Here is a 25,809-nt window from a genome sequence, read left to right as displayed (position 1 = left end):
ATTGGGAACTGTTAGAAAAAGACGGAGATAATTGGAAATTGCAGAGTATGGAGAAAATGAAGGATAAAGTGCGAGACTGGTTACACTACGCTCAGATTAAAGAAATTTTCAAAAGTGACAAGAAGTTAGGGTTCCAGGTGGAGAAATCGAAGTTGGAAACAGAATTGTTAGAACCTAAGACTAAGGTACTTTCAAGAATGTATAACTTGCTGTTGAAATGGAATACACAAGACGAAATGGTTAAGTCGGCTATGATAAAATGGGCACAGGACATTGGGCATAACATTATGTTTGAGGACTGGGAAAGGTTGTGGACCACTGGGTTGAACTTTACTGCATGTAATGCTTTGAAAGAAAATGTAATGAAAATGATATACAGATGGTACATGACCCCAGTTAAACTTGCCAAAATATACCATTTGTCTGATAACAAATGTTGGAAATGCAAAGAAAATGAAGGAACATTCTTCCACCACTGGTGGACTTGCCCTAAAGTGAAGGCCTTCTGGGAAATGATATATAATGAGTTGAAAAAGGTATTTAAGTATACCTTCACCAAGAAACCAGAGGCCTTTCTTCTGGGCATTGTCGACCAGAAGGTGTTAAAGAAAGATAGAACATTTTTCATGTATGCAACAACAGCAGCAAGGATATTACTCGCTAAGAACTGGAAAACTCAAGATCTACCCACACTGGAAGAATGGCAGATGCAACTGATGGACTATATGCAATTGGCGGAGATGACTGGCAGAATCCGAGACCTGGGAGAAGAAAGGATTGAAGAAGATTGAAAGAAATTCAAGATTTATCTACAAAAATATTGTGACTTAGTGGAATGTTAAGAAGGATGCTTGGTTATAAATAATTGGCCATCACTAAAATAGATCAGAATTTGGTAACAAGAGAGATTAAGAGAAACAAAATTTGTAGGAGAATTTTTTTATTGTATTTTAATAAGTGGTTATAAACTTGGAAATAAGATGATAATTTGCTTGACAAAAAATTATTAATGATGCAAGTGGGAGCGGGAGACGTGAGGAAGTCTAAGGATGTTATGAAAATTTGTAAAAACAAAGCAACACTGTTTATTATTATTGTATTTCTTTTCTAAAAATTCCAATAAATATCTATTAAAAAAACAAAAAACAGAATGGATAGGTTTGATCTTCTTGCAGTCCATGGGACTCTCAAGAGTCTCCTCCAGCACCATAATTCAAAAGCATCAATTCTTCGGCAATCAGCCTTCTTTATGGTCCAGCTCTCACTTCCATACATCACTACTGGGAAAACCATAGCTTTAACTATACGGACCTTTGTTGGCAAGGTGATGTCTCTGCTTTTTAAGATGCTGTCTAGGTTTGTCATTGCACCTAGGACATTATCAGATCTTTTTTTTTAACCTAGGATCTTTTTTTCAAACCTAGGACGTTATCAGATCTTTTTTTTTTTTTTTTTGCAGACCTTTATTTTTGAAGGTTAAAAACCCTCTCAGAAGTAATTTCCCCACAGTAGTCAAGAGTAAACCTGGGAATCACTTTTGATGTGACACCACTAGATTTTTTTTTATTCTCACGTGATATCCAATTCCCACCAGATTCCTTTAATGTCACTCACATAACATTAATTACATGCCACTTCTTTGTATTTCCGCACAGTTATAATGAAGTGTTGTGACTGTAACCTAACCAGCCCTTGAAGTAATGTTAATAGCAGATTGTGGTAAATATTCACACTAGGTGATAGATAGCTTTGTCACAAGAGGAAACCTATGGCCCTCAGTGAGCCTGTGTTAAATGACCATTTGCCCAACCTAGCTAATTACTTTTAAATAACATCCGTTTCATCCATCTCATTTCAGCCTACTATCCACTTTGTTAGATAAGGACCTGTTGTCTTAAAACTACTACCAATGATTCAACTTTTTTAAAAAAATAACAATTATTAGGACACCACAGGAGCAGTAAGCTGCTAAATACTCAAAAGGTTGTGTTTTTAATGGACCTTCCTTCTTTAATAATTGGAGTGGGGGCAAGTACTGTAAATATAATTGATGCAATTTATGCTGGTATCTTGTGTCCTTGCTGTACAATTATTATTCATCCATTAACATTTGTGGATATAAAATTCTTTTCATGGAAAGTTGACTTATCTCTCGTTCTCTCTTTTTACACACACACACACACACACACACACCACCACAATTATGATCACTTTGCAGGGTTTATCTTTCCACAGAAATTTTTCTGTTTCATATGTTCATCAGTAACAATGAATGCCAATTTCAAATACAACATTAGGCATGTTTGGAAGTTTTAAAGTTTTTAGCTTTGTTTACTAAGTGCAAGTAAAAAGATGCTAAATGACTTCATTCTGAAGAGCATCAGAAAATTTCCCAGTGCAAAGTGAATGTTATCCAGTGCAAATTGCCCTATATCAATGACCAATGCAATTGATCCCTCTTCAGAGGGAACTCTGGGCATTGCAGCAAAATGGTGCAAATTGGGGTGTGTGTGTGTGTTCCTAACAACTCTCAGAACAAGAGTTGTAGCTCCCAGAATTTATTTATTTATTTTTTTGGGAGGGGAAGGCCATGGGTGTTCAAAGTACAATAATAGTGCTTTAACTGTATGGCATGGATATGGCCTTGAGCGTTCACACACATACTATAGTTGTGTGGGATTACACTACAGCAGAGATGGGGGCAACTGTGGCTCTCCAGATGTTGGACTACAACTCCCATTGTCCATGATCAATGGCCATGTTGGCTGAGGCTGATGGGTCTTGGAGTCCAACGAGAGAGAAAGTGCGGGGTTAAGAGTGTTGGATCAGGACTTAAAGGGACAGTTTGTAATCAGATTTTTAAGGCAGTGTCCCTCAGATTAACACAAATTCACTAGATTGTAAATTAATAATAATAATAATAATAATAAATTATTGTTGTTGTTATTTGCACCCCACTCATATGACTGGGTTGCCCTAGCCACTCTGGGCGGCTTCCAGCATATATAAAACCAAAGTAAAACATTAAACCTTAAAAGCTTCCCCATGCAGAGCTGCCTTCAGATGTTTCCTAAATGTTAAATAATTACTCATCTCCTTAACATCTGATGGGAGGGCATTCCAAAAGGGAAGGCGCCACTACCGAGAAGGCCCTCTCCCCTTAAGGTCTCTGTTATGTACTGAAGTTCTCACCCTGGGCCAGCAGGGGGATACTGTAGATAGTTATGCAAATGAAGGATCGAAAGTGACGTTCAGTGATTGGATAGTTTGTATGCAAATGAAGGATCAAAAGTGACGTTCAGTGATTGGATAGTTTTAGAATGTTGCAACAGTTACGATTGTTCTGGAGCTCTATATAAGCAGGCTGACTGAGCTCCTCAGTTCAGTTCTGTTCCAGCTTACAAATAAAGAGCTGCTTTGGAAGAATCGCTGTGTCGTCTGATATGTTCGCCCACAACTTAACAGTCTCTCTGCTCCGTGTCCTAACAACAAAGGCCAAGGGAAGAAACGTACACGTTGTGTTTAAAGGTTGCCCCCCCCTATTTCTCCATAGTGAAAAGCCCTCCATGTGAGACCCAGAACAATGAGCTCCAGAAACATGCTTCAGCAGAACAAATTATAAAAAGCTAAGATGGTACAGTCTTACAGCTAAAACACCTTGGGCTCTTTTTCCTCCTGTTCATTTATAGCTTTTGCAAAATCCGACTGTGAACCGTTGAAAAGTAGCTTTGTTAGGGAAGTTGCTCGCTTGTGTCTGTGCAAAGGCTGTGACCATCAGGAAGACCACGAGCCACTCAAAGCACACAAAAAGGATCACTCTGAAATGACTGCCATCCCCAGGGAATGCCCCTTCCGATCCTGAGCCAAGGGAAACTGATGGGAAGACTCTGCAACATAACTCTGGGGAATAAATACTTGTTAGGAGGCTGCTGATAAACAATAGAAACCAGTTGCACTAATTGAGGGACACATCTATTGCTGGAGAAAACCTCGCTGTATGAACACTGCTGCATTCCTTGGACAACTAATCTGCTCCCCAGAGTTTGCTTATAGAAGCAGTGCACAAAAACAGAAAGGTTCACTGGAGAAAATACATCTTCCATTTTTCTTCCCCCAGCCTCTCCTCATTTTTAACTCAAGGAAATTGCATTGGGCAGGGGAAGAGAACATGGCCGGAAGCTCTTTTTCTTGACCTCAACCACAGGCAAAAGTTTATTCTTCACCTTTTCGTCCTGCAACCCTTTAGGGGGAAATTTCCTCTCATTATTGCTCATCCTTCCCTCTCTGCAGCTCCTTCCTTGGAATTTGTTGCTAGTGTTTTGCACCTGACCTGTGGCTCTGATGCCAACAAGTTAACACACTTTCTGTTGCACGTGCATGTGCACACGCACGCACACACGTTCGATGCCAAAGTTCACTCCAAAAATCATAGAATTTTATTGCTGGAAGGGACTTCAAGGGGCATCTAGCCCAACCATTGCAATGCATAAATTTCAGCTACTGTAATTCATACATGACAGAACAGAACACATGCCACTGTTTCCCATCTCAGAGAGAAATCGGCTTTCCCCACTCAAAGAAATCTTAGTTGATTCATCATATGAAACATAGGCTAGTTTAGACACAATGATGTACTGGTTTGGCCCTGCAATTTTCTATAGCAAACTGCAGTTTCTCTTTTGTCCAAACTGGCAAGTTATGGTTTGTTCTTGCCCTCAAAATCCGGGCCGAGCTCCAGCTTCACATTCTGATTTGCAGAGCAAGTACAAGCCACATTTTGTTAATTTGGATGAAATGACAAACTATGGTTTTACCGCAAACAGATACAGCATGCAAGGAAAAGAGCAAGCGCATCATCACATAGTGCCAAACCATAGTTCGCCAGCATGCCTGTTTGTGATCCACCAATCCCATTCTTTGTTCTAATAGATGTAGATTTGAAACCAAGCTATCTGACTGGCAGACTCATGGGGTGGGCCTGTGGCTTGGCTGCACTACAACACATTTCAGAATGTCTTAAAAGTGCCATCATATAAAAAATTGATGCACATAAATAACTAACAAGTCCAGGAAAATAGTCTAGTTTGAAACTGTTTTTTTTAAAGAATAAGAATAATAAATGGAAAAACATTTATACATCTACTGTAATCTTCCACCTGCCATTTGAAATGGTACAGTCCATGCACAGATACGTAGGGCAACTCTGTCATTCATGTTTTTCAGCTCTCAGCCAGGTTGTTACCAGTCTGGTGCATAACATTGTCTATTTTAAAACAACATTTGAACCTAGTCGGTACAAGAAAAAGTACGTAGCAGAGCCTGCTCTTTGGTACAGTGATAATGTTGAGAATTCACCTAGTCATCAAGTAAGCACCTTTTCATAAAGTTATCAAGCCCTTCATGAAGGGGCCATAGTATGAATATTCACATTCTTGTGGTTACAGATAAAAGACAACCTTCTTCATATGAGGTGCCGGCATGCACCACTTAACTGTGGAGATTTAAGCCTCTGTAATTCTGTGGTAAAGAGCTTCAGCTATCATAGGCTCAAATCACAACGCAGCCACAAGTGCCATGGGTGGCCTTGGGCTAGCTCTTATCTCTCACTCCAAGACCCCATCTGAAATATGGAGCTAACAGTACCCTCATACCTTGCAGGGCTGATGTACAGCCTGAAATATATAAAGCACTTTGGACTCTTGAGAAAAGTGCTGAATATATGCTAAGTAATTATTTAACTAGCAAAATACTTGCTGTTATTATCATCATTTTATTATTTAAATCACGCCCATCTGTCTGGGTTTCCCCAGCCACTCTGGGCAGCTTACAGCATACATTTAAAAATTGCAAAACATCACACATAGAAAATTTCCCAGTACAGTGGTACCTCGGGTTAAGAACTTAATTCGTTCCAGAGGTCCGTTCTTAACCTGAAACTTTTCTTAACCTGAGGTACCATTTTAGCTAATGGGGCCTCCTGCTGCCGCTGCGCCGATGCCAAACGATTTCTATTCTCATCCGAAGTTCTTAACCCGAGATACTATATCTGGGTTAGCAGAGTCTGTAACCTGAAGCGTCTGTAACCCGAGGTACCACTGTATAGGGAAATAGACGTTGTGCTGTATCATGTCTCACGCCTTGGATATCCAAGACATTAACTCTGAAACAGAGCGGGAATGTTTTAGAGGCAAGTTAACTGGAGTATCATCAGGGACGCAGGTGGTGCTGTGGGTTAAACCACAGAGCCTAGGGCTTGCTGATCAGAAGGTCGGCGGTTCGAATCCCCACGATGGGGTGAGCACCCGTTGCTCGATCCCTGCTCCTGCCAACCTAGCAGTTCGAAAGCATGAAGTGCAAGTAGATAAATAGGTACCGCTCTGGCAGGAAGGTAAACGGCATTTCCGTTCGCTGCTCTGGTTTGCCAGAAGCAGCTTAGTCATGCTAGCCACATGACCTGGAAGCTGTACACCGGCTCCCTCGGCCAATAAAGCGAGATGAGCACCGCAACCCCAGAGTCATCTGCGACTGGACCTAACGGTCAGGGGTCCCTTTATCTTTACCTTTTAACCAGAGCACCACAGGGATACTGCCATTCCTGTCCAATATCTTAACAGACAGATCAGGGGCAGCCACAGAAGCCCTGCTGCAAGTTACCCTGGAATGGGCTCCTTATATCTTTGGAACTTGTGAGAGAAACTTTCCCACAGACCAGTGATCTCCTGTGGCATACTGCCTCTGACCCGTTGGGAATTAGGGCTGGGCAATATCTGGTTTTCAAAACTGTGATATATCACCAGCTAAACATTGCAATATATCGATATATCATGATGTCTGAAATAAGGATGGAGCTATGTAAAGACATTGGCTGGCTTCACTCCTCCCCCCCCCCCAATGATTTCTGCATAGCTTGCATGCGCGCGCGCGCACACACACACACACACACATCATGATTCGTGATATAACACGAGAATGGGCCTTCTCTGCAGTGGCTCCCCATTTGTGGAATGCTCACCCCAGGGAAGTTCGCCTGGCACCTTCATTATATACCTTTAGGCGCCAGACAAAAACATTCCTTTTTAATCAGGCCTTTGGTTGATCTGGTTTACATCCTATGCCCTTTTAAAATGTGTTTTTTTGTAGGGGGGGTGTTGTATTGGGTTGTTGTTTTTAATTTTATTAGGTATTTTATTCTGTGAACTGCCCTGAGACCCCAGGGTATAGGGCAATATAGAAATAATAATAATAATAATAATAATAATAATAATAATAATAATAATAATAATAATGATGATGCCAGGTCAAAAATTATGAAACCAGTATGACAACAGGGACTTCAAACCGGATTGAGGCGATATATTGCCCACAAATCTAATTAAGCCTATTTTATAGACATCTTAAGTTGCCGGTTGCTACGTCCTGTAGTAGTGAACGTCACAGTTTAACCATGTGCACTGTCAAAAAGTACTTTGTCCTGACCCCTCCAATTGGTCAATTTCACTTGATGACACCATGTGCTGGAATGACAGAGGGAGAAAAACACATGCAGGTGAAAAATTCGGGAACTGCTGTCCCGAAGGCAGAGGCGCCAAATTCAGCAACACACCACTAATAGCGACCATCTGAAACAGCTCTGTACTCTTTGCTCTGCCCAAGCCACAGGGCAAAGTCCCTCAGAGAGTGAGAGAGGGAAACAAGCCGCTTGGGAGAAGACTTAAAATAGCAACCAAACCCAGGAAATAGCTACCCTGTCCCTTCCTGCTTTGTTAGATGAGGACACTAACCTACTGTACAAAAATCACATGGAGAAGACACTTCTCCCCCTCTACACAAACACAGACGAGGAGGCAGCAGAGCCTTGGATCGAGGCTCAAATCTCCAAACCTACACTGAATGTTTTATTTCTCTGCTACGGTCAGCCCCATGTTAACAGTGTCCAATATGCCAAATCAGAGTTCGGAATTCTCTGGGCACCAAACATATTTTGCACCTGGTTATTGGGCACTTGAAACCAAGTGAAGACTCAGCGCCATGATGGCGCCTGAAGTCTCCACCATCTAGAGGTCCATGCCTGGGGAATCCTTGGATCTTGACGCTTTCCACACACTAGCAACACATCCTGTAGAAGTCTATCTGTTATATTTTATCTGCACACAGTGGCGTAGCGTGGGTTGTCAGCACCTGGGGCAAGACAAGTAATTTGCGCCCCCTAACCCGTGGATTTGCGCCCCCTAACCCTAACCCCCAGATGTTGCGCCCGGTGTGGCCGGCCCCCCCTGCACCCCCACGCCATGCCACTGTCTGCACAATCAGAATGAATTCCAGGAGCCAAAAAGCGGTATTGAAAAATACGACTTCTGAGCTGTCTGGCCCCAAAATGGCAACTAGGCACTCCATTTGGCGACTGTAACCCTGGTGTAAAGGTTTGGTGCCTAGCTTATATATTAGTTTCTAACACTGCCAAATATATATCTATATGATGAGAAACAGAGAGGCTCACACACATCTTAACTTCCTGTGTAGGTGAAAGGCCTAAGAACCAGGCCTTATGCTTGTTTACTTTGGCACCCAGTGAGGTTTATTTCAGTGGGGCTTGCTCTCAAGGAAGAATGACCAGGAAAACTCTGGCCTTAAGTTGTGCACACTAGCTGTAATCCTGTACCCACTTACCCAAAAGTAAACCCCATGAAACTTACTTCTGATTAGAAAAGTACAGGATTGCACTGTGTGGGTCGATTCTCCTAATGGATTCAGCACATGAGGTTGCATGGAAAGCCTTTGCTGACTTCCATCTGCGTTAAGGCAGGCTTACATATTCACCTGCATGCACAAGATTTGGTTTTGGCATTGACAGTGAGGTTGATCTGTGGTGGCATGCCAACACCAAAGCCTCTGCATGCCAGGCTATGCGCACAGCCGGCTCATTATGGGCTGAAAGCGCTGAAGCAAGCATCAAAACCCATGTCATCACATGGGAGCCAAGCGTAAGGCTTTTTTTAACAGGAATGGCAAGAACTTCTTGCAGTGTGTGGATGCTGTAAATATGGTAGAGTCTACAGACAACAAAAAAGGAACATTTATTTGCGCAATCCTACGCACGTTTACCTGGAAAGTAGCCCAAAGGTGCAATCCTATACATGTCTACTCAGAAGTAAGCCTCATCAAGTTCAATGGGACTTCCTTCCAGGTAAGCAGGTGCATGATGGCAGCCTAAATATCCAAAGTTCATTCTATTAAATGCCCTGTTTTATCCAGCTTACAGTAAAAGAAAAATATTCAGCTTTTTCTTTTTTAATGTCATGTCATAACACCCCACCAGACTCTTTATTGTTTAAGAAAGTTTCTCCCAAAGTGTATTTTTAAATTGTTTTAAAAGTCTGTATCTTTTGCAGCTTCTCTCATTTTATATTACAACACACTGCTTTGATAGCTTTTGGTTGTAAAGCAGTTTATAAACTTGAAAAATAAGTAACACAATGTGAACCAAGATTCCTCTGAGGTCAGCCTTGCGGCTTCTTTTGAATTCTGGGGCCTAGCTCTGAACCTAGAGACCTTAATAATTCAAAATAAAAAACAGTGTTTTCTTGGAGCATGTGCAAACTGCCTCCTGCTTCCCCAAAACATTCAACAAGTATACTTCCAGTTCGCCAGACATTTTAAAACTCAGGCGTAGCGCTTCAAGGTCAAGAAGTCCAGAGTCTAGCTTGGCACCACTCTTGTGAAAGAAATTTATTGCCGACATGAAAATCACCTCCCGCTAAAAGCCCCAATAAATGCATGCAGGATTGGATCGTAAAGCAGCAGCAGCAGCAACAGAAGAAAACACCATAGCTCCAGGGTGCACAATAAAAAGTTAGATCAACTAGCTTGGGATCAAGGGAAGATTGAAAGAGTCATTAGCACCCATTTTACAAGGTCTAGAAGACAACATCTCCACGTGTCCTCCTAAAAGGGACTCCATCACCCCGCGGGTTTAGCTGGTTCCCAGAACTTAGGTGCCCCCCCACCCAGAGGTGCAGCACTAAAGGGACCTGGCTGTACCTGATCCTCTCCTTCTCGGCCCTCTTGAGCTGCGAGTCCCGCTCCAGCACGCGGAAGATCTGCTTGGCTTCTTCCTCGTTCAAGAAGCTGAGATCTACCCGGCGAGGATCCCTGTTCATCGTGGATCCGGCTCTGCGGAGGACCGACGACCCTGAGCCGCCTGCAATGCGCCCACAGCATCGCCCCCCACACCAAACCCCTGGCAAGCCCCCCGCGCCTCGCCGGCCAGGTGCGGCTCCCGCGCCGGCAGCGGCGCCCTTCCTGCCTTCGGACGGGGCGAAGCGAAACAGGTTGCCGCGACGGGGCGGCGCGCAGGTGCGAGGCGCGCGGCGCGCACACCTCCGGGAGAGGCTCCCGCAGCGCCTCCGGGTGACTGCCTTCCCCGCTCGGCTAATCCAGGCGAGGCCGCCCGGGGCCGAAGGGAGGGAACGTGCCAATCCCTTGTTTGCAGGGAGGCGGGCTCTCCCTTCCCCAAGGCGGCGGAGGGCTTGCGCTGGGGAGTGTACAGTAGTTGGGAACTTCAGCTCCCGTCCATACACGGGAAGAGACTGAGAGAGGCAAAGAGCAGGCCGCGCTTCATTCTGGCTAAATATTTGCTTTTCAAGTCTTGGAGCAGGGATGGAAATATTTGCTTTGGCCAGAGCCAGCAAAAGTTATCAAGCTGTGAGGTAGCCCTGACATAAAGCTATCCAAAGGATGGAGGGTGTGTACAGCCAGCCCAGGCCTTGCCAACCTCCTGCTCTTCAGATGTTTAGGACTGCAAGGGCTGATGGGAGTTGTAGTCCAAAACGTCTGGAGGGCACGTGGTCGACAAAGGCTGCACTGGTCAGCCCTGCTCACATTTAGCTTTTTTGGGTACACTCTTATATTATTAGTTAAAACAAAAAAATTCCTTCCAGTAGCACCTTAAAGACCAACTAAGTTAGTTCTTGGTATGAGCTTTCGTGTGCATGCACACTTCTTCAGATACACTGAAACAGAAGTTACCAGACCCTTCTATATAGTGAGAAGGTGGGGTCATGGATAAGGCAGTAGTCATGGATAAGTTGTCATGGATAAGGCAGTAGGCAAACTCAGGTGGCGCAGCACCTATTGGGTTGAAAGCACTCTGCTCCTCACCGTCAGGAATGGATTTCTACGTACTCATGGGACACTCTCTTCTGGTAAGTGGAAGTAGATAAGTTTGTAAGCTTGCAGGAAGGAGTGTCTGGCTGGAAACCTGAACAGGAGCATCTGTATTAGGGGAATAGGGATGCATTGAAACCTTTGGTTGCGGGTCCCATCTGCATCCTTTATTTGCAAACAGGACCTGCAACAAAAGGTTGCAGCACAAATTGCTGCTGTTCAGGACTCCAATCCCCACAACATGGTGTTCTTTTGCGGGGACGTCCCACATAGCCTTGCTGAATGTTTCTATTGACTTTGCACAGTTTCTGATTTCAGTGGGTCTGTTCTCCCCCAACCCACTTTCCCAGATCCAGCTTCCAAACTACAGTACCGCTTGTCCACCAGAAGCAGGTCCAAATAGCAACTGAAGCCACGCATTGCTTCTTCCCCCTCTTTTTTTGTTCAGTTTTGCATCATTGTGCAGCTGCAGATGAAGAGAAGACACTGTAATGTTGAGGAAAAAGTGTGTGTAGGGAAAGCGAAAGGACCCCTGGACAGTTAAGTCCAGTCAAAGGTGACTATGGGGTGCGACACTCATCTCACTTCAAGCCAAGGGAGCTGGTGTTTGTCCGCAGACAGCTTTCCACTTCTGGTGCAACAGGACACCGTGATGAGTGCCAGAGTGCACAGAAACGCCATTTAACTTCCCACCACAGTAGTACCTATTTATCTACTTGCACTGGTATGCTTTTGAACTGCTAGGTTGGCAGCAGCTGGGACAGAGCAACGGGAGCTCGCCACTGTCGCACAGGTTCGAACCGCCGATCTTCCGATCAGCAAGCCCAAGAGGCTCAGTGGTTTGGACCACAGCGCCCCCCATGTCCCTTGTAGTGGTCCCTTGTGTGTACTAAGGAAGTAAGGGTATATAATTTGCGAGGGACGGACGTTGGCCTTTCAGATGTCAGTGGTGCCTTGTACAAAGCCAAAATTTGGCGCCCTTCCCGCCTTCTGTTCTGCTCAATTTACTAGGTCATAGTTGCGATGCCCTGCGGTGGTTTCTAGGCCCGGCGCCCAGGGCGGCGGAACTGGTCGCTCTGCCCTAAATCTGCATTTGCATACAGGCACATGCCTTGCCTCACTTTCAGAATGTAGATAATGTAAGAAGTGGAGGCAGGCTAATTAAGGATTATTTTTTTTTTTAATAAATATTTTATTAGGTTTTTAATAAACAAATTTCCACTTTCAAATACAAACTTCCATAGATCCAATGGACTCCCCCCATCTCCCGAGCACTGCATTCCCTGTGTAACCAAAACCTCAGCAATTTGTTAACTTATTTTATACATAGCAATATATCTTCCATTTTATCGTGTTATCTGATGTAAACATTTCAGTACAATTGCATTAATTTTTAATTTCCACACAATAAAAATATTTCATTATCTCACTTCTGTCTTATAGTGTCTTATTTATCAATTCAGAAATTTGCCGATACTGAAGCTATACCTTCCTAGAAAGGAGCATTTTTTAACATTCATACAACTTATAATGCTTTTTCAAGTAGTCCTTAAAATTTTCCCAAACTTCCTCCGTTTCTTCTTCTCCCGAGTCTCGAATTCTGCCAGTCATTTCAGCCAACTCCATATAGTCCATCAGCTGCGTCTGCCATTCTTCCATTGTGGGTAGATTTTGTGTCTTCCAGTGCTTTGCCAACAAAATCCTCGCTGCTGTGGTAGCGTACATAAAGAAAGTTCTATCTTTCTTGACCATCCTCTGGTCTACCATGCCCAGAAGGAAGGCCTCCGGTTTCTTAGGTAAGGTGAATCTCAGCACCTTTTTTAGTTCATTATGTATCATTTCCCAGAAGGCCTTCACTTTCGGGCAGGTCCACCAGAGGTGTAAAAATGTCCCTTCCTCTTCCTTACATTTCCAACATTTATTATCGGACAGGTGATATATCTTTGCAAGCTTGACTGGGGTCATGTACCACCGGTATATCATTTTCATAATGTTTTCCTTCAAGGCAGTACATGCCGTGAATTTCATTCCGGTGTTCCATAACCTTTCCCAGTCTTCAAACATAATGTTATGCCCCAAGTCCTGTGCCCACTTTATCATAGAGGATTTGACAATCTCATCCTGTGTGTTCCATTTAAGCAACAAGTTATACATTCTCGAAATTAGCTTAGATTTTGGCTCAAGCAACTCTGTTTCTAGTTTCGATTTTTCCTCCTGAAAACCCACTTTTTTGTCTGCTTTAAAAACTTCCTGGATTTGAGCATAATGCAACCAATCTCGCACCTTGTTTTTTAACTTTTCCATACTCTGTAGCCTCCATTTATCTCCAATTTTTTCGATTATTTCCCAATATTTAGGCCAGTGGGCCTCCATATTGAGTCTTTTACGTGCTTTGGCCTCCATCGGTGAGAGCCACCTCGGAGTTTTACTCTCCAATAAGTCTTTATAGCTAATTAAGGATTTTTGGGGCACTGCCCCAACCTCGATCTGCCCTCACCTGCCTTACCTGCCTACTTGCAGTCAGCTCGGGGGTGACACCGCCTTTCGGTTTCCTCTTCCTCAATCTCAGTGCTGCTCTTGTAGAATTCAGCAAAGAGGAGGATGGGGACAAACCTATAATTAATTGACCCCTCTGGCCATACCTGCTGTCAACTCTGGAACTATCTACTGGTGACCTCTTTTCCTTCCATTCTAACCAGTCCCAATACAAGTGCATCAGAAAGGGTATCCCCCTAGCTTTGCCCCTGGTTTGTGTGCATTCAGTAGTACGTCTTTAAAGCTGCAATGGGGTACATGCAATCTGCTTTTGGGGGGGCTTCGCTAGCGCTTGATGCAGAAGCTGCTGAATGGTGCAGCACAATTGCTAACAAAAGTCAGACCTTGGCTGAATCTAGGACACATCAAAAAAGTGTTTCAGTTAAATGTGTTGCAAACTTTGTATGAGAAATCGGGTTGGCAGAATGGAACTCCACAGCGCCATCTGGTGTCACAGTGTAAGAATGCATAAACAGCACATATAAAGCGTTCTTTTTTTGCCAATGTAGCTGAATCCCTTGATAGCGTTATAATACCTGTGTTCAGGTATCTGCACTGATTGCCCATTTGCTACTAGGCCAAGATCAAGGTATATATTAGTGTATAAAGCCTTTAACAACTTGGGACCAGTTAACCCATGAGATCACATAAAAACATTTTTGTTTAAACAAGCCTACCCAGCATGGGCGTAGCCAAGGGGGGGAGCAGGGGGGAAGATCCACATTAAAAAATACTCGGTTATCTGAGGTTCTGCCCCCCCCTCAGCTGAATATATGGGGTGTGTTTACCCCCATGGTTTTCCAAGAAAAGCTCAACAACTGTGATTTCCTTTAAAAAGCTCTTTTTGTAAACTGTTTTGATTTGTTGTTGTTGTTTTAGCAATCAAGCAGTGTTTAATGTTACTCAATAAATTAAAAATATATGATTGGTGGTCTTGCTGGCCATGGGAGCTGGAGGTGCATCAGCATCTGTAGGACCAAAAATTCCCCATCCCTGCTGCAGAGGCCCCCTGTGCGTACAGCTGGGCACATCAAGATCACTCTCCATCAAGACACTCTCCTGTCCGTGTTTCCCTGCTTGGAACTACCACTGAACTAGATAAAACAACGCTGGTAGTTTTCAGGATTTGAATTTGCTTTGAGAGCTCAACTTGTGAGTGGTACATAATGCTGGCAGTGGGGAGAGTCTTTGAGCTGTAAGAAACATAGTGCAACTGGATCTGATTTTGCAGCTCACAGCATAGGAAGGCACTCTGCACATGAACGAGTCTCTTTGGATGACCTTGTTGCTCAAATCTGAGCCTCAGTGCTGAAAACAGGTTGTGGGGCTTTATCCCCTAACCAAATCATATTTTTTTTGACAGGTAACAAATAACGCAACTGGCAAATGACTCTTCCCTTTGGTTGTTGTATTGCTGGAATCATTCTCTGGCTTCAATTGCTGCCTTAGCATCTTGGGTTTGGGTAAGCATGATGAAGTGAAATGGTTTTTCCAAGGTTCCTTCTCCTACAGAGGCTGTTCCCAGCTTGCTTTGAAGTGGTTCATGAACTGCAAAATCATCATTTTGAAAATGCCATCTCCTCTGATGCCCCGCTGTGAAACTTATTCATCCAGAGACAATATTCCTTAAAGACTTCTGCTTTTAAAACTCCTCCCCCCCAAAAAAAAACCACAAGCTGACTAACATGTTTGGATATATTTCCCAGACTCATTTAGACACATAAACATGAGTGGCCATTTTGATTTCTCTTGTATTCTGTCAAGCAACCAAGATGCTCTTTTGTGTGTCACGCATAAAGTCTCTTCACCTAGCCAAAAAGAAGGGTGGGGGGGGAGCCTGACTGGGATGGTTACCACAGCCATAATTTAATGTTGCTGGTGGCAGGTCCTGCTGACACATATAGTTTTAATGAATGGGAAGACGTGAGAATTCTTCAGCTACGTTGCTTGCACATTCAGATATAGTGCTATAGCGTGGGAGACTTTAAACCCCCTCATTCTCAACGAGTGTTTTCAAAGTTGTTGGGTTGTGTGTGTGTGTTTTTTAAAAAAAGCTGGAAGGTATGTTTAAAAAAATTAAGGCAGAGTACAGGAAAGTGTTCCAAAATAATCGGCAGGATCTTGCAGCAATTAGCCCAGAGGCGCTGAAGAACTGTAGGATCAAGTCTGTTCCTGTTTGAATTAATTGCTATATGAGATAACTGCGAAGATTAGCAGGTATTGTGCCAGGCAAGTTTAATTAAACCCATGCATTAAATTAGAAGGGAGAAAATCATGCTGTGGTGTGGATGTAAATGCAAAGCATTTCTCTCGGATTGGTGTGCTGTGAATTGGAATGAATTTATACGGACTTCCCCCCAGCCCCCCAATACTAGCTCATGCCAGGGGAGAGGATGTAGTAATACATCACTAGCCCTATTCATGTGTTCAAATAAAGCATAGGGGCAGCGCAGAGGGGCTACGAGGTTGCACATGCCCCACCTCTAACACCCCTCTCTCCCTGCCTGATCCATCCTCACCTTCCTGCATTAACAGACTTCCTGGGAAGGCCTTGAAGCACACTCAGCCAAACCCGCTTAGAAATCCCCTTCTCAATATGAGAAGGTCTGTATTGGAGTGAGTGGGGATGAGGAATTGGTGGTGTTGGCCAGATTCAGGTCCCTGCTCCTGAGCTGTAAAGTACAATAGAACCCTCACGAACACCCATATTGTTAAGTTGTGGGTGAACATATCAGACGACATAACGATTCTTCAAACAGCTCTTGTTTATTCACAGGCCAGAACAGAACTGAACTGAAGGGTTCAGCCAGCCTGCTTATATAGAGCTCCACTACAACGCAACTGTAACCACTTTCTGTAACTATCCAATCACTGAACGTCACTTTCAATCCCTTATTTGCATATGAGTGAAAACTATCTACAGTATCCCCCTGCTGGCGCAGGGGGAGAACTTCAGTACATAACACATATACTTGGTGGAACAGCTGGAATGGACTGGATTTTTGCTGTCCAAGGTGGGACTCGAACCCACAACCCTGAGATTAGGAGTCTCATGCTCTACCAACTGAGCTATATCAGCTTGTCCATGGGTAAACAGCCCTTGCCCTAAAAATAAGTTTAGCCAATATGATCTAAAATGTCCGAAGGCAATTGGAATTCCAGGGAAGGGCAAAGTTTCAGCAGGTCCCAGCCTTTGTTGATGCCAAATCACAAAAGGCAGAGTTGAAATGTAGGTCATTAAAAAAAAATGATGCCCTCTGAAGAGCATTCTGATCTGCTGTATCACGAGGTAGACAAAAGCAGCATTGTGGAAAAATAAATTAATGGTGTGTATGACTACAATGATGTATGAAATGCAACACAGCCAAGAGCTGGTCCAATCATTACTCCAACCAGGAAAAAAACCATGTGTATGTATCCTCTCATATCTTATGAATGTAAACATTGCAATGGAACCTGGGGGAGAGGCTGACCAGGAAGGTGGGTGGGTGGGTGGAGGATGTCAGTAACTCCACATCTGATAATTATTATTCCTAAAGTCACAATAATTACAACTCCCACTATTAACAGAAAACAGTTTGTGCTCCCAGCTGAGTTCTGTGTAGGCGTTTGCCTCTATGCACTCTCAGAAAACATGCACTGGCCAATCCTGCTGTCCATTATGGCTTGACTCCCAACTTTTGCATATTGGGCAAGAAGGTCTGAAAGAAGAATCATCACTCTGTCTAGTTGAATGTGTCTAAAATCCTAAAGAAACCCACACTTATATGGTACCCACCCACATTCACTCTCTGTTGTAAATGTATTGTACCCATTGCTTTTGAGATGAAATGATTTTATCCAAATTTAAAAATTGGTACCACGGTTTAGAATACCGTGACACTTAATATCAAGCTGCCTACTATTTTTTGTTTAGCATGCAGGTTAAAGGTATCAGGTGCGCACAGAGTCCTTAAAAATTAGCAACCCTAATTTGGATTTATTACTTGGCAAATAATTGCAAAATGGTATAAAATGCTGGAAATCTTTTTAATAAAATGCATCCTTGCACAGCATACAAAAATTAGCTGCTAAATACAATTATAATCATTGTGCTTAGAAGCTCAGTTTGGTATATAATGATATTTTAAGTAAAATTTGCAAGGTTTTTGTCCTCACTTTTGTATTGGCCCAGTTCCCACAACACTTTGAGCCAAACCTTTCAGGCTTCCGAAGAGGAGTTTGCAGCCACTTTGCTACCTGGTAGTATTTGCTGCCATGCTTCACTGTGCTAAGCCAAGGTTTGGCAGTGTGTTGTCTGAACTGAGATTTGTGGTTCAGCTCTCAGCATGGGAAGGAGAAAAATGGCTGCAAGCTCCTCTTCAAGATCCCACATGTTTGCTAAGATTTAATTTAGTGTATTGTACAAACCAGCTCATTGTCTTTTAGTTCTGAATTCTGAAAGCAGAGACATCACCTTGCCGACAAAGGTCCTTATAGTTAAAGCTATGGTTTCCCCAGTAGTCATGTATGGAAGTGAGCTGGACCATAAAGAAGGCTGATCACCAAAGAATTGATGCTTTTGAATTATGGTGCTGGAGGAGACTCTTGAGAGTCCCCATGGACTGCAAGAAGATCAAACCTTTCCATTCGTAAGGAAATCAACCCTGAATGCTCACTGGAAGGACAGATCGTGAAGCTGAGGCTCCAATACTTTGGCCACCTCATGAGAAGAGAAGACTCCCTGGAAAAGACCCTGATGTTGGGAAAGATGGAGGGCACAAGGAGAAGGGGACAACAGAGGATGAGATGGTTGGACAGTGTTCTTGAAGCTACCAACATGAGTTTGACCAAACTGCGGGAGGCAGTGGAAGACAGGAGTAACTGGTGTGCTCTGGTCCATGGGGTCACGAAGAGTCGGATACGACTAGATGACTAAACAACAACAACAAGAGGAAGTCAGGAATTTGTCCTCTCAGTTTTACCTTGGCCAGAGCAACAGTAGAACCATGGATCATTATCTTATTATATTTATTGCCAATCAATATTATATTTTTTGCCAATCAAGCCAGCAAGAACAAAATGCGATAGCTTTCCAGTGCCAAGTCTGGCAATACAGTCCTGTTACCAGCAATTATAAATATTTGACGTGGGCCACCTATGACTGCTGACTACCAGAAAGGCAAATATTTAAGAAATCCTTAGTATACATTAGTAGTGAGTAAACTAAGCCTTCTGATGTATATTTTGCTGTAGGAGTCTTCGTTTGGTCAGAACTGCGTATACACTTCCAGAGTTAACAAAAAATGCATTACGTCTAGTAAATGAACCACCATACCTGCTAGAGGGTCACAGAAATTTGTGTCCCTGGCTTTTTAGACTTGTCTACCCATGTACTATCTGAAACCAAAGGGGCACATTGGTGCCAAATGTGAATTTTTCCCCAGTTCTCCTGTCACTGCCCATGAGTTCTAGTAAAGGAGCAATTGGGAGCTCCTGATGGTTGCTTTGTAGCCACTTAGATTACCTGCTACACACCTGGTGTCACATATGATAATGTCAGGTGTAACACAGGTGGGTGTGGCTTGTGAGGAATGTAAACTCCTTGTTTACATGACATTTCCCATTCTTGTTTACAGAAAGGTGAGTTCCATCACAGTTACAACGAAGGTCCAACTACTGCTCTCATTCATTTCCCTAAGGATAGGATAGAAAATAACTGAATGGAAGAATCCCCTTTTCCTATTTGGTCACAGAGAAGTGGTCTCAGGTATATTTCCCACCTGCAAAACCCACCATTTTTTTCATTTTGGATAAGTATCTATCAACATTATTGATTGTATACCAGTTTATCTGCCATGGAATTGTGAGTTTCATAGTCTGATAAGGGTGTTGAGATTATCTGAAAGAAATCACTACCTCCACCACAGAACTACAATTCCCAGGGTTCCCTGGGAAGAGGGACTGACTTAAATAGGTTCTTGCCTCTTAGCGTTCAACTTTCTTCCTCACCACTCTTTTGACATTACTGGTTTGCATCTTTTTGCAGCTCTTGCTCTCTGTTAGTGAGGCACAACCATAATTTGCACCTAGTCAAAGGAGGTAAAAAAAATAGTTGTGTAATAGGCTCAGAACTGGAATGTAATGAAGAAACAGGAACCCAAAACAATGGGTTGGTTCAGGCTAAGGCGATATTCCTGCTGGCACTTAATTGTAAGCCTACATATATCTGTTGAACAATAAGTTCCATTGAGTTAATTAAACCCAGATGAGTGAGTGCAGGATTTCAGCTTAAGACTGCAACCACACTGAACTCCACGGGGCTTACTTTTGAGTAGGCACTAATTTATTTCTTCGTTTAAATTGTACTAACCTGCCCTTTATCAGTTGATCTCAGGGCAGGATACATATTGCATGAAGCAACAATTGAGCACATAAATACTGCTTTGCGGTCATAATTAATCCGGGATAAAGCCCTAAATGTGCCAAACAGATAAAACAATACTGCACTGTAGTCAACAAGCCCCATTGCCTGAGTAAACAACCAGGACTTAGCCTGGCATTGAAATGAACTCATCACAGGCACCAGGCGGGCACCCAGGGGGCGGGCATTTCAGAGCTGTAACACCACAGCAAAGAAGACTCTCTCATTGTCATGTAATGGCTGGGCAGGACAACAGAGGAAGACATGCTCCCTCAAATATCAAGTTCCCAAGTCATTTAGACTTTAGGACTTTATAGGTTATTACTAACAGCTTTTATATGCCTGTTGTCTTTGTCCATGGAGTTTTCTTGGCAGGGATACTGGAGTGGCTTGCCGGTTCCTGCTCCAGGTGGATCACGTTTGGTCAAAACTCTCCACTATGACCCGTCCGTCTTGGGTGGCCCTGCACGGCATAGCTCATAGCTTCTCTGAGTTATTCAAGCCCCTTCGCCACGGCAAGGCAGTGACCCATGAAGGGGCAGAAAGATTGAGGGCAGAAGGAGAAGGGGACAACAGAGGACAAGATGGTTGGACAGGGTTCTCAAAGCTACCAGCATGAGTTTGACCAAACTGCGGGAGGCAGTGGAAGACAGGAGTGCCTGGCGTGCTCTGGTCCATAGGGTCACAAAGAGTTGGACACGACTAAATAACTAAACAACAACAACAACAACTAACAGCTTGGAGTTGGACTGGAAGTATACAGTATTGGGAGCCAGCATAGTTGCTTTAGAACTGGTGTTACACATTCCTCTTAGCAATCTAGCCACATTATTCTGCACTAGCTGCAGTTTCTGGGTCATCTTCACGGGCAGATCTAAATACAGCACAGTACGGTATTCCAGTCAGGTTTCCAGAGTATGGACTACAGTACTGTGGCTAGGATCACCATGTCCAGGAATGGTCATAGCTTGAGGGCCAACCAAAGCCAAGGAAAGACACACTGTGCCACTGAGCCTCCCAGTGACAAGGTTGGATCTAACTGTACTCTCACGTTCCACACCCGTTTCTTTAGTGGCCGTGCAACCCAGCCATTAACAGATGGCCTACCTCATTTCTGGACATGGGAACTACCAATTCTTGTATGTTCTTGTGTTATCAGGATTCAATATCTGTTTATTGGCCCTTGATCCAGCTAATTACAGTTTCCAGGCAGCTGTCTAGGACTTGCATTGCATCATCACATGCATAAGATTCCACCACAACTGAGTTCCATTTATTTGGTGGGAACTAAATTGTTATAACTAAGCTGTCCCACTGACTCTAACGAGATCTGGCAAAGCCTTCCAAACCCTGATCCACCATACAGATGGAGTGAGGGTGTCCCTCTGCCCAGCCCTGCCTGGCTGTGCCATCACAAGGAAGCCCTGCTGGTGAGGTGTACCCCAATGGGCCCACACGGATGGGGAAGGGAGGGGGTGCAGAAGCTACTGCCAGCAGCATCTCCCAAAGCAAATGACAAAGGGTCTGTTCTGGGAGCTGGCACAGTAAATGGGCATTTTTTGCTCAGCACCTTCTGATCTGGCTGGTGTGAGTGCCAGGGCTGTATAGCTCCATCAAGCTCACCCCTGTTGCCCAGAGGTTAGGACTGTAGCCAAAATCCAACTAAGTTACAGCACAATCCTATACAAGTTTTCTCCAAAGCATCATTGAATGAAGTTTGCTCCCAGATAAGTGAATCTTAGTTGCAACCCTAGTTCTGGATGGAACCCAATTTGTTTCCCCTGAGAATAAATTTACCTTTCCCAGGAGCTGTGTCTCTGCTTCCAAACACGAGCTTCTTTTAAATTACTGGTTAGATCCAATTAAGTTCTACTCAGGGTAAATACACTGAAATTAGTGGCGCTAAGCAGTGTCCATTAATTTCATTGGGTCTCCTCTGAATATGACTGAAACTGGATGCAACCCTAAATTTTCCATGCTGAAGAACTGGCTTGGGGTTGGGTGTTAACTGGCATGTTTTAAGAGTTGGTTTCCTGTCTCCCTTCCTCCTATTCCAATCAACTCTATTTTGAACAAGTGTCAACTGATGAGGAAAAACGCAGGATCTATGCTGCTAAAGGTACAGGAGCCCTGTTCTCTATTCCCCACCTAGCTAGCCTAATCTAGGACAATGTGGCCTTTGTCTGCTATAGTCTAACTGGTAGTAGCTTTGCCAGGTCTCCTGCAAAAGCTGTCACTAGCTTTATTGCTAGTTATTTTTTCAGAAATGTCTATTGGCTTGGATCATGCATGTACTCAGTATTACCCTGATGTTGCTGGGTTTCTATGCATCATTATCAGCTTTTAATGGACAAACTAGCACATTACTTATACACTCCTTGCCTTTCAATATTGCAGCTAACCACACACCTCTGTTTTGAATACTCCGGCAAACCCTTCCCTAATGTGGGTTGATTGGTGACATGGATGTAAGATTGTTGTTTATGTATTCACACATGGAACAATTCAAAACAACCAAATTCCCTGAAACTGTAAGGTAAAGGAACCCCTGACCATTAGGTCCAGTCGTGACCCTCTCTGGGGTTGTGTAGCTCATCTCATTTTACTGGCCGAGGGAGCTGGCATACAGCTTCCGGGTCATGTGGCCAGCATGACTAAGCCGCTTCTGGCGAACCAGAGCAGCGCACAGAAACGCCATTTACCTTCCCACCTGAGCGGTATCTATTTATCTACTTGCACTTGACCAGACCAAACACTGTACTGTACCGAAAAATTGGATGGCGATAAGCAGCGCTTACTTCATTTATTTAAATCTGAAATTGCAAATCCAACTGCTCAGTCTCCAAAACAATTAAAATACACTGAATTTTGGTATCATATATTTGACAGTATCAAAGGAACTAATGTAAAACACACACAGTGAGTGCTATGGCAGTAAAGATCAATTCATTCTTGTTTAATGCACCCAGGACGGCTTTACTTTTTAAACAGGTAAACTTGCAACTCCTGGTTCAAGGTATTGCCAGTCACGACGTTTTCCATTATATTAGAAACTAGCATAGGTAGCCTAAATATATTACTTGTGCGGTAGTGACCAACCAAAGAAGAAGACGACTAGGAAAGACCATGAGATTTAATGATCCGAGCCCTCTTCGGAGAATACCATATAATTTCAAGACCTCTAATTGCCATCAGGTTGCAAAGCATGAAGAACAATTGCTAAATTAACCACACCAGCCAATGTGGTTGCTTAACCACAAAATCCTGAATGGCATCTGGGAACAAACCAATGTGGGCTGCTGGTCAAACACCAAAGAGAAAATAATGTAGATAATATTTGCTACAGCTAAGCCACGTTTTAGAGGGGGAGGCGTAGCTCAGTGGCCGAATGCATATTTGGCATCTAGAGGACCCCATCCAGTTCTTAGGATTGCGACTCAAAACATTTTAGGGAAGGCCAGGAAATATGTGTTCTTAACAACCTGGAGAGCTGGGTCTAATCAGATCATCCTGGGCTAAATAGATTAATGACTCAGTACAAAGCAGGTTCATATATATATATCAGCTGAAATGTCAGCATATTTAAGTGTCGCTCCAAGGAGGAGACTTAATTACAATCGCTGAACCTCTTGGCTGCAAGAATATGATTATCACCATTTTTGAAACTTACAATGGATTTATTTTAGGGTCTGACTTTTATTTTCCTATAATCAGCTAGTGCCTCCTCAACCTACAAAGCAAATATTCTTACTTTCTAGTACTTATCAAGTCTTAACCCAGCTTCTTAGATTCTGGGGGATACATTAGAAAAGGAACTAGAACAAACCTTTCTCCATATCTTTCATGAAGATCCAGAAATCAAATTGCAGAAGTCAAGCTGGGTTTTCTCTGTACTTCTTTCCCCATCAGATAGATATCCGTAGTGAAGTGCAGTATGTCTGCCATCAATATTCAGCTCTTCTTGGCATGATTTAAAAGCTGAAACTATTGAATTAAACAGACTCACAAACAGGAAGTATTAAGAGACATGGGAGAGAAAGAACGGGGTGGAGCAACACCCTAAGACAATGCAAAAGTAGGTCATCGTAAGAATGGCAATTAGGAGATGAATCAATGGGTTTGGCTTCTGCTACTGTGGAAAATATGATTAAGGAAACAGATCTGTGTTTCGATAAAGTGACACTGGAGTCTCTTGTTGCTTCTTAAGAGAATATTTAAGAAGCAGAAGGTAGACGTTCATTTCAGGTTAGTCCAGCTTTTTCAGCATCATGCATTAAGTTTCTACCAGCTCTTTCAAGTTTTATTTGCAATTAATGTTGTGTCATGCCACTCTCAGAGCCTTTATGAGTTTTTGAATGATAGAATATGCTCTAGCCATTCATTTCTAACCTGCACGCTCAGGTGGATTAGAGGAGAGGGGAACCTGTGGTCCCCCAAATGATATTGAACCCCCAGCTTGGTTCTTCTTCCCCAGCCAGCATAGGCAGTGGCCAAACCTGGATTGCTAGAGCAATTTCGCCATAAAGAATAGATGAATCACTGCCCCTAAATAGCTCACGTCAGGTCATATTGAACAGAGAGAATGGTGGAGTTGTGATGTTGGAGGAATGGAATGAAGCCATAGATAAGTGAGGCATTCTGATCTGGCATTGATAGAGCAGAGAGAGAAAGTGCTCTGTGTACAACTTTGAGTAAACTTAGTGGAAAAAGCTATCAAGCCTTTGGTGCTTTTATTGGAAAAAAAAGAATGGAAGAAGTGTAAAGGACCAATTTTTCAAATAAGGATGGGAAAACACAACAGGAAATGGGAACGGAAGATACACAACTGGGCGTGAATTAATGAATACATTACAGTGGTACCTCGGATTACAAACGCTTCAGGTTACAGACTCTGCTAACCCAGAAATACTACCTCGGGGTAAGAACTTTGCTTCAGGATGAGAACAGAAATTGTGCTCCGGTGGCGTGGGGGCAGCGGGAGGCCTCATTAGCTAAAGTGGTGCTTCAGGTTAAGAACAGTTTCAGGTTAAGAACAGACCTCCAGAACGAATTAAGTACTTAACCCGAGGTACCACTGTACAAGAAAAGAACTATGGAATAATTTCTCAATATATGATCACAGTGGACAAAGGCAGAAAGACTTATTTTGACTGCCTTTCTCCATATGAACTGACCTGGACCCAGTGATTATCATAGGAGGCCCTTTGTGTGCTCCCTCCATGAGAGTTCTGGAGTGTGGCAACACAAGAACGAGCTTTTTCTGAGGTGGGTGGATCCCCAGTTGTGGAATGCTCTCACCAGGGAGGCTTGCCATGTGCCTTTGTTACATATCTTTAGGCGCCGGGCAACAATCTTTTCTCACAGGCCTTTGGTTAATTAAACAATCTATGGTCTTTTAAACTGTTTCTGTGGTGGGTTATTGTTTGTTACTATGTTATGTGTTTTGCATTTTTATATTGTAAACTGTCCTGTAGTCCTCATATGAAGGGCAGTATAGAACTTTAATAAATATAAATAAATAAAATAATAATGTGGTTGTTGGTATGCTTGATTAGAGAAAAACCATTGCTGACATAGATTAGTAACATTACAGCGGTACCTCGGGTTACATACGCTTCAGGTTACAGACTCTGCTAGCCCAGAAATATTACCTCGGGTTTAGAACTTTGCTTCAGGATGAGAACAGAAATCATGCTCCGGCGGCGCGG

The 25,809-nt window shown here is 43.3% G+C and overlaps 1 protein-coding gene across 2 annotated transcripts in view; it reads right to left on the bottom strand.

Moving 5' to 3' along the window:
- EXPH5 (exophilin 5) overlaps positions 1-24,119 on the bottom strand; it is a 55,177-nt gene extending 31,058 nt beyond the window's left edge. Inside the window, exon 1 of one of the 2 annotated variants that reach the window (XM_081909538.1) lies at positions 23,928-24,119. Coding sequence is in view for 1 of the 2 variants with exons in the window: in XM_081909537.1 (XP_081765663.1) it covers positions 10,039-10,157 (119 nt within the window). In the remaining variant the exon portion in view is untranslated. Of the gene's footprint in view, positions 1-10,038; positions 10,231-23,927 lie in introns of those variants that run through there. The other variant, XM_081909537.1, reaches the window with a different exon arrangement.
- Between the last annotated feature and the right edge of the window lie 1,690 nt (positions 24,120-25,809).

This window comes from Podarcis melisellensis (assembly GCF_964234715.1).
Source record: "Podarcis melisellensis genome assembly, chromosome: 4".
Taxonomy (NCBI): domain Eukaryota; kingdom Metazoa; phylum Chordata; class Lepidosauria; order Squamata; family Lacertidae; genus Podarcis; species Podarcis melisellensis.
This window is presented reverse-complemented; position numbering and strand designations above follow the sequence as displayed.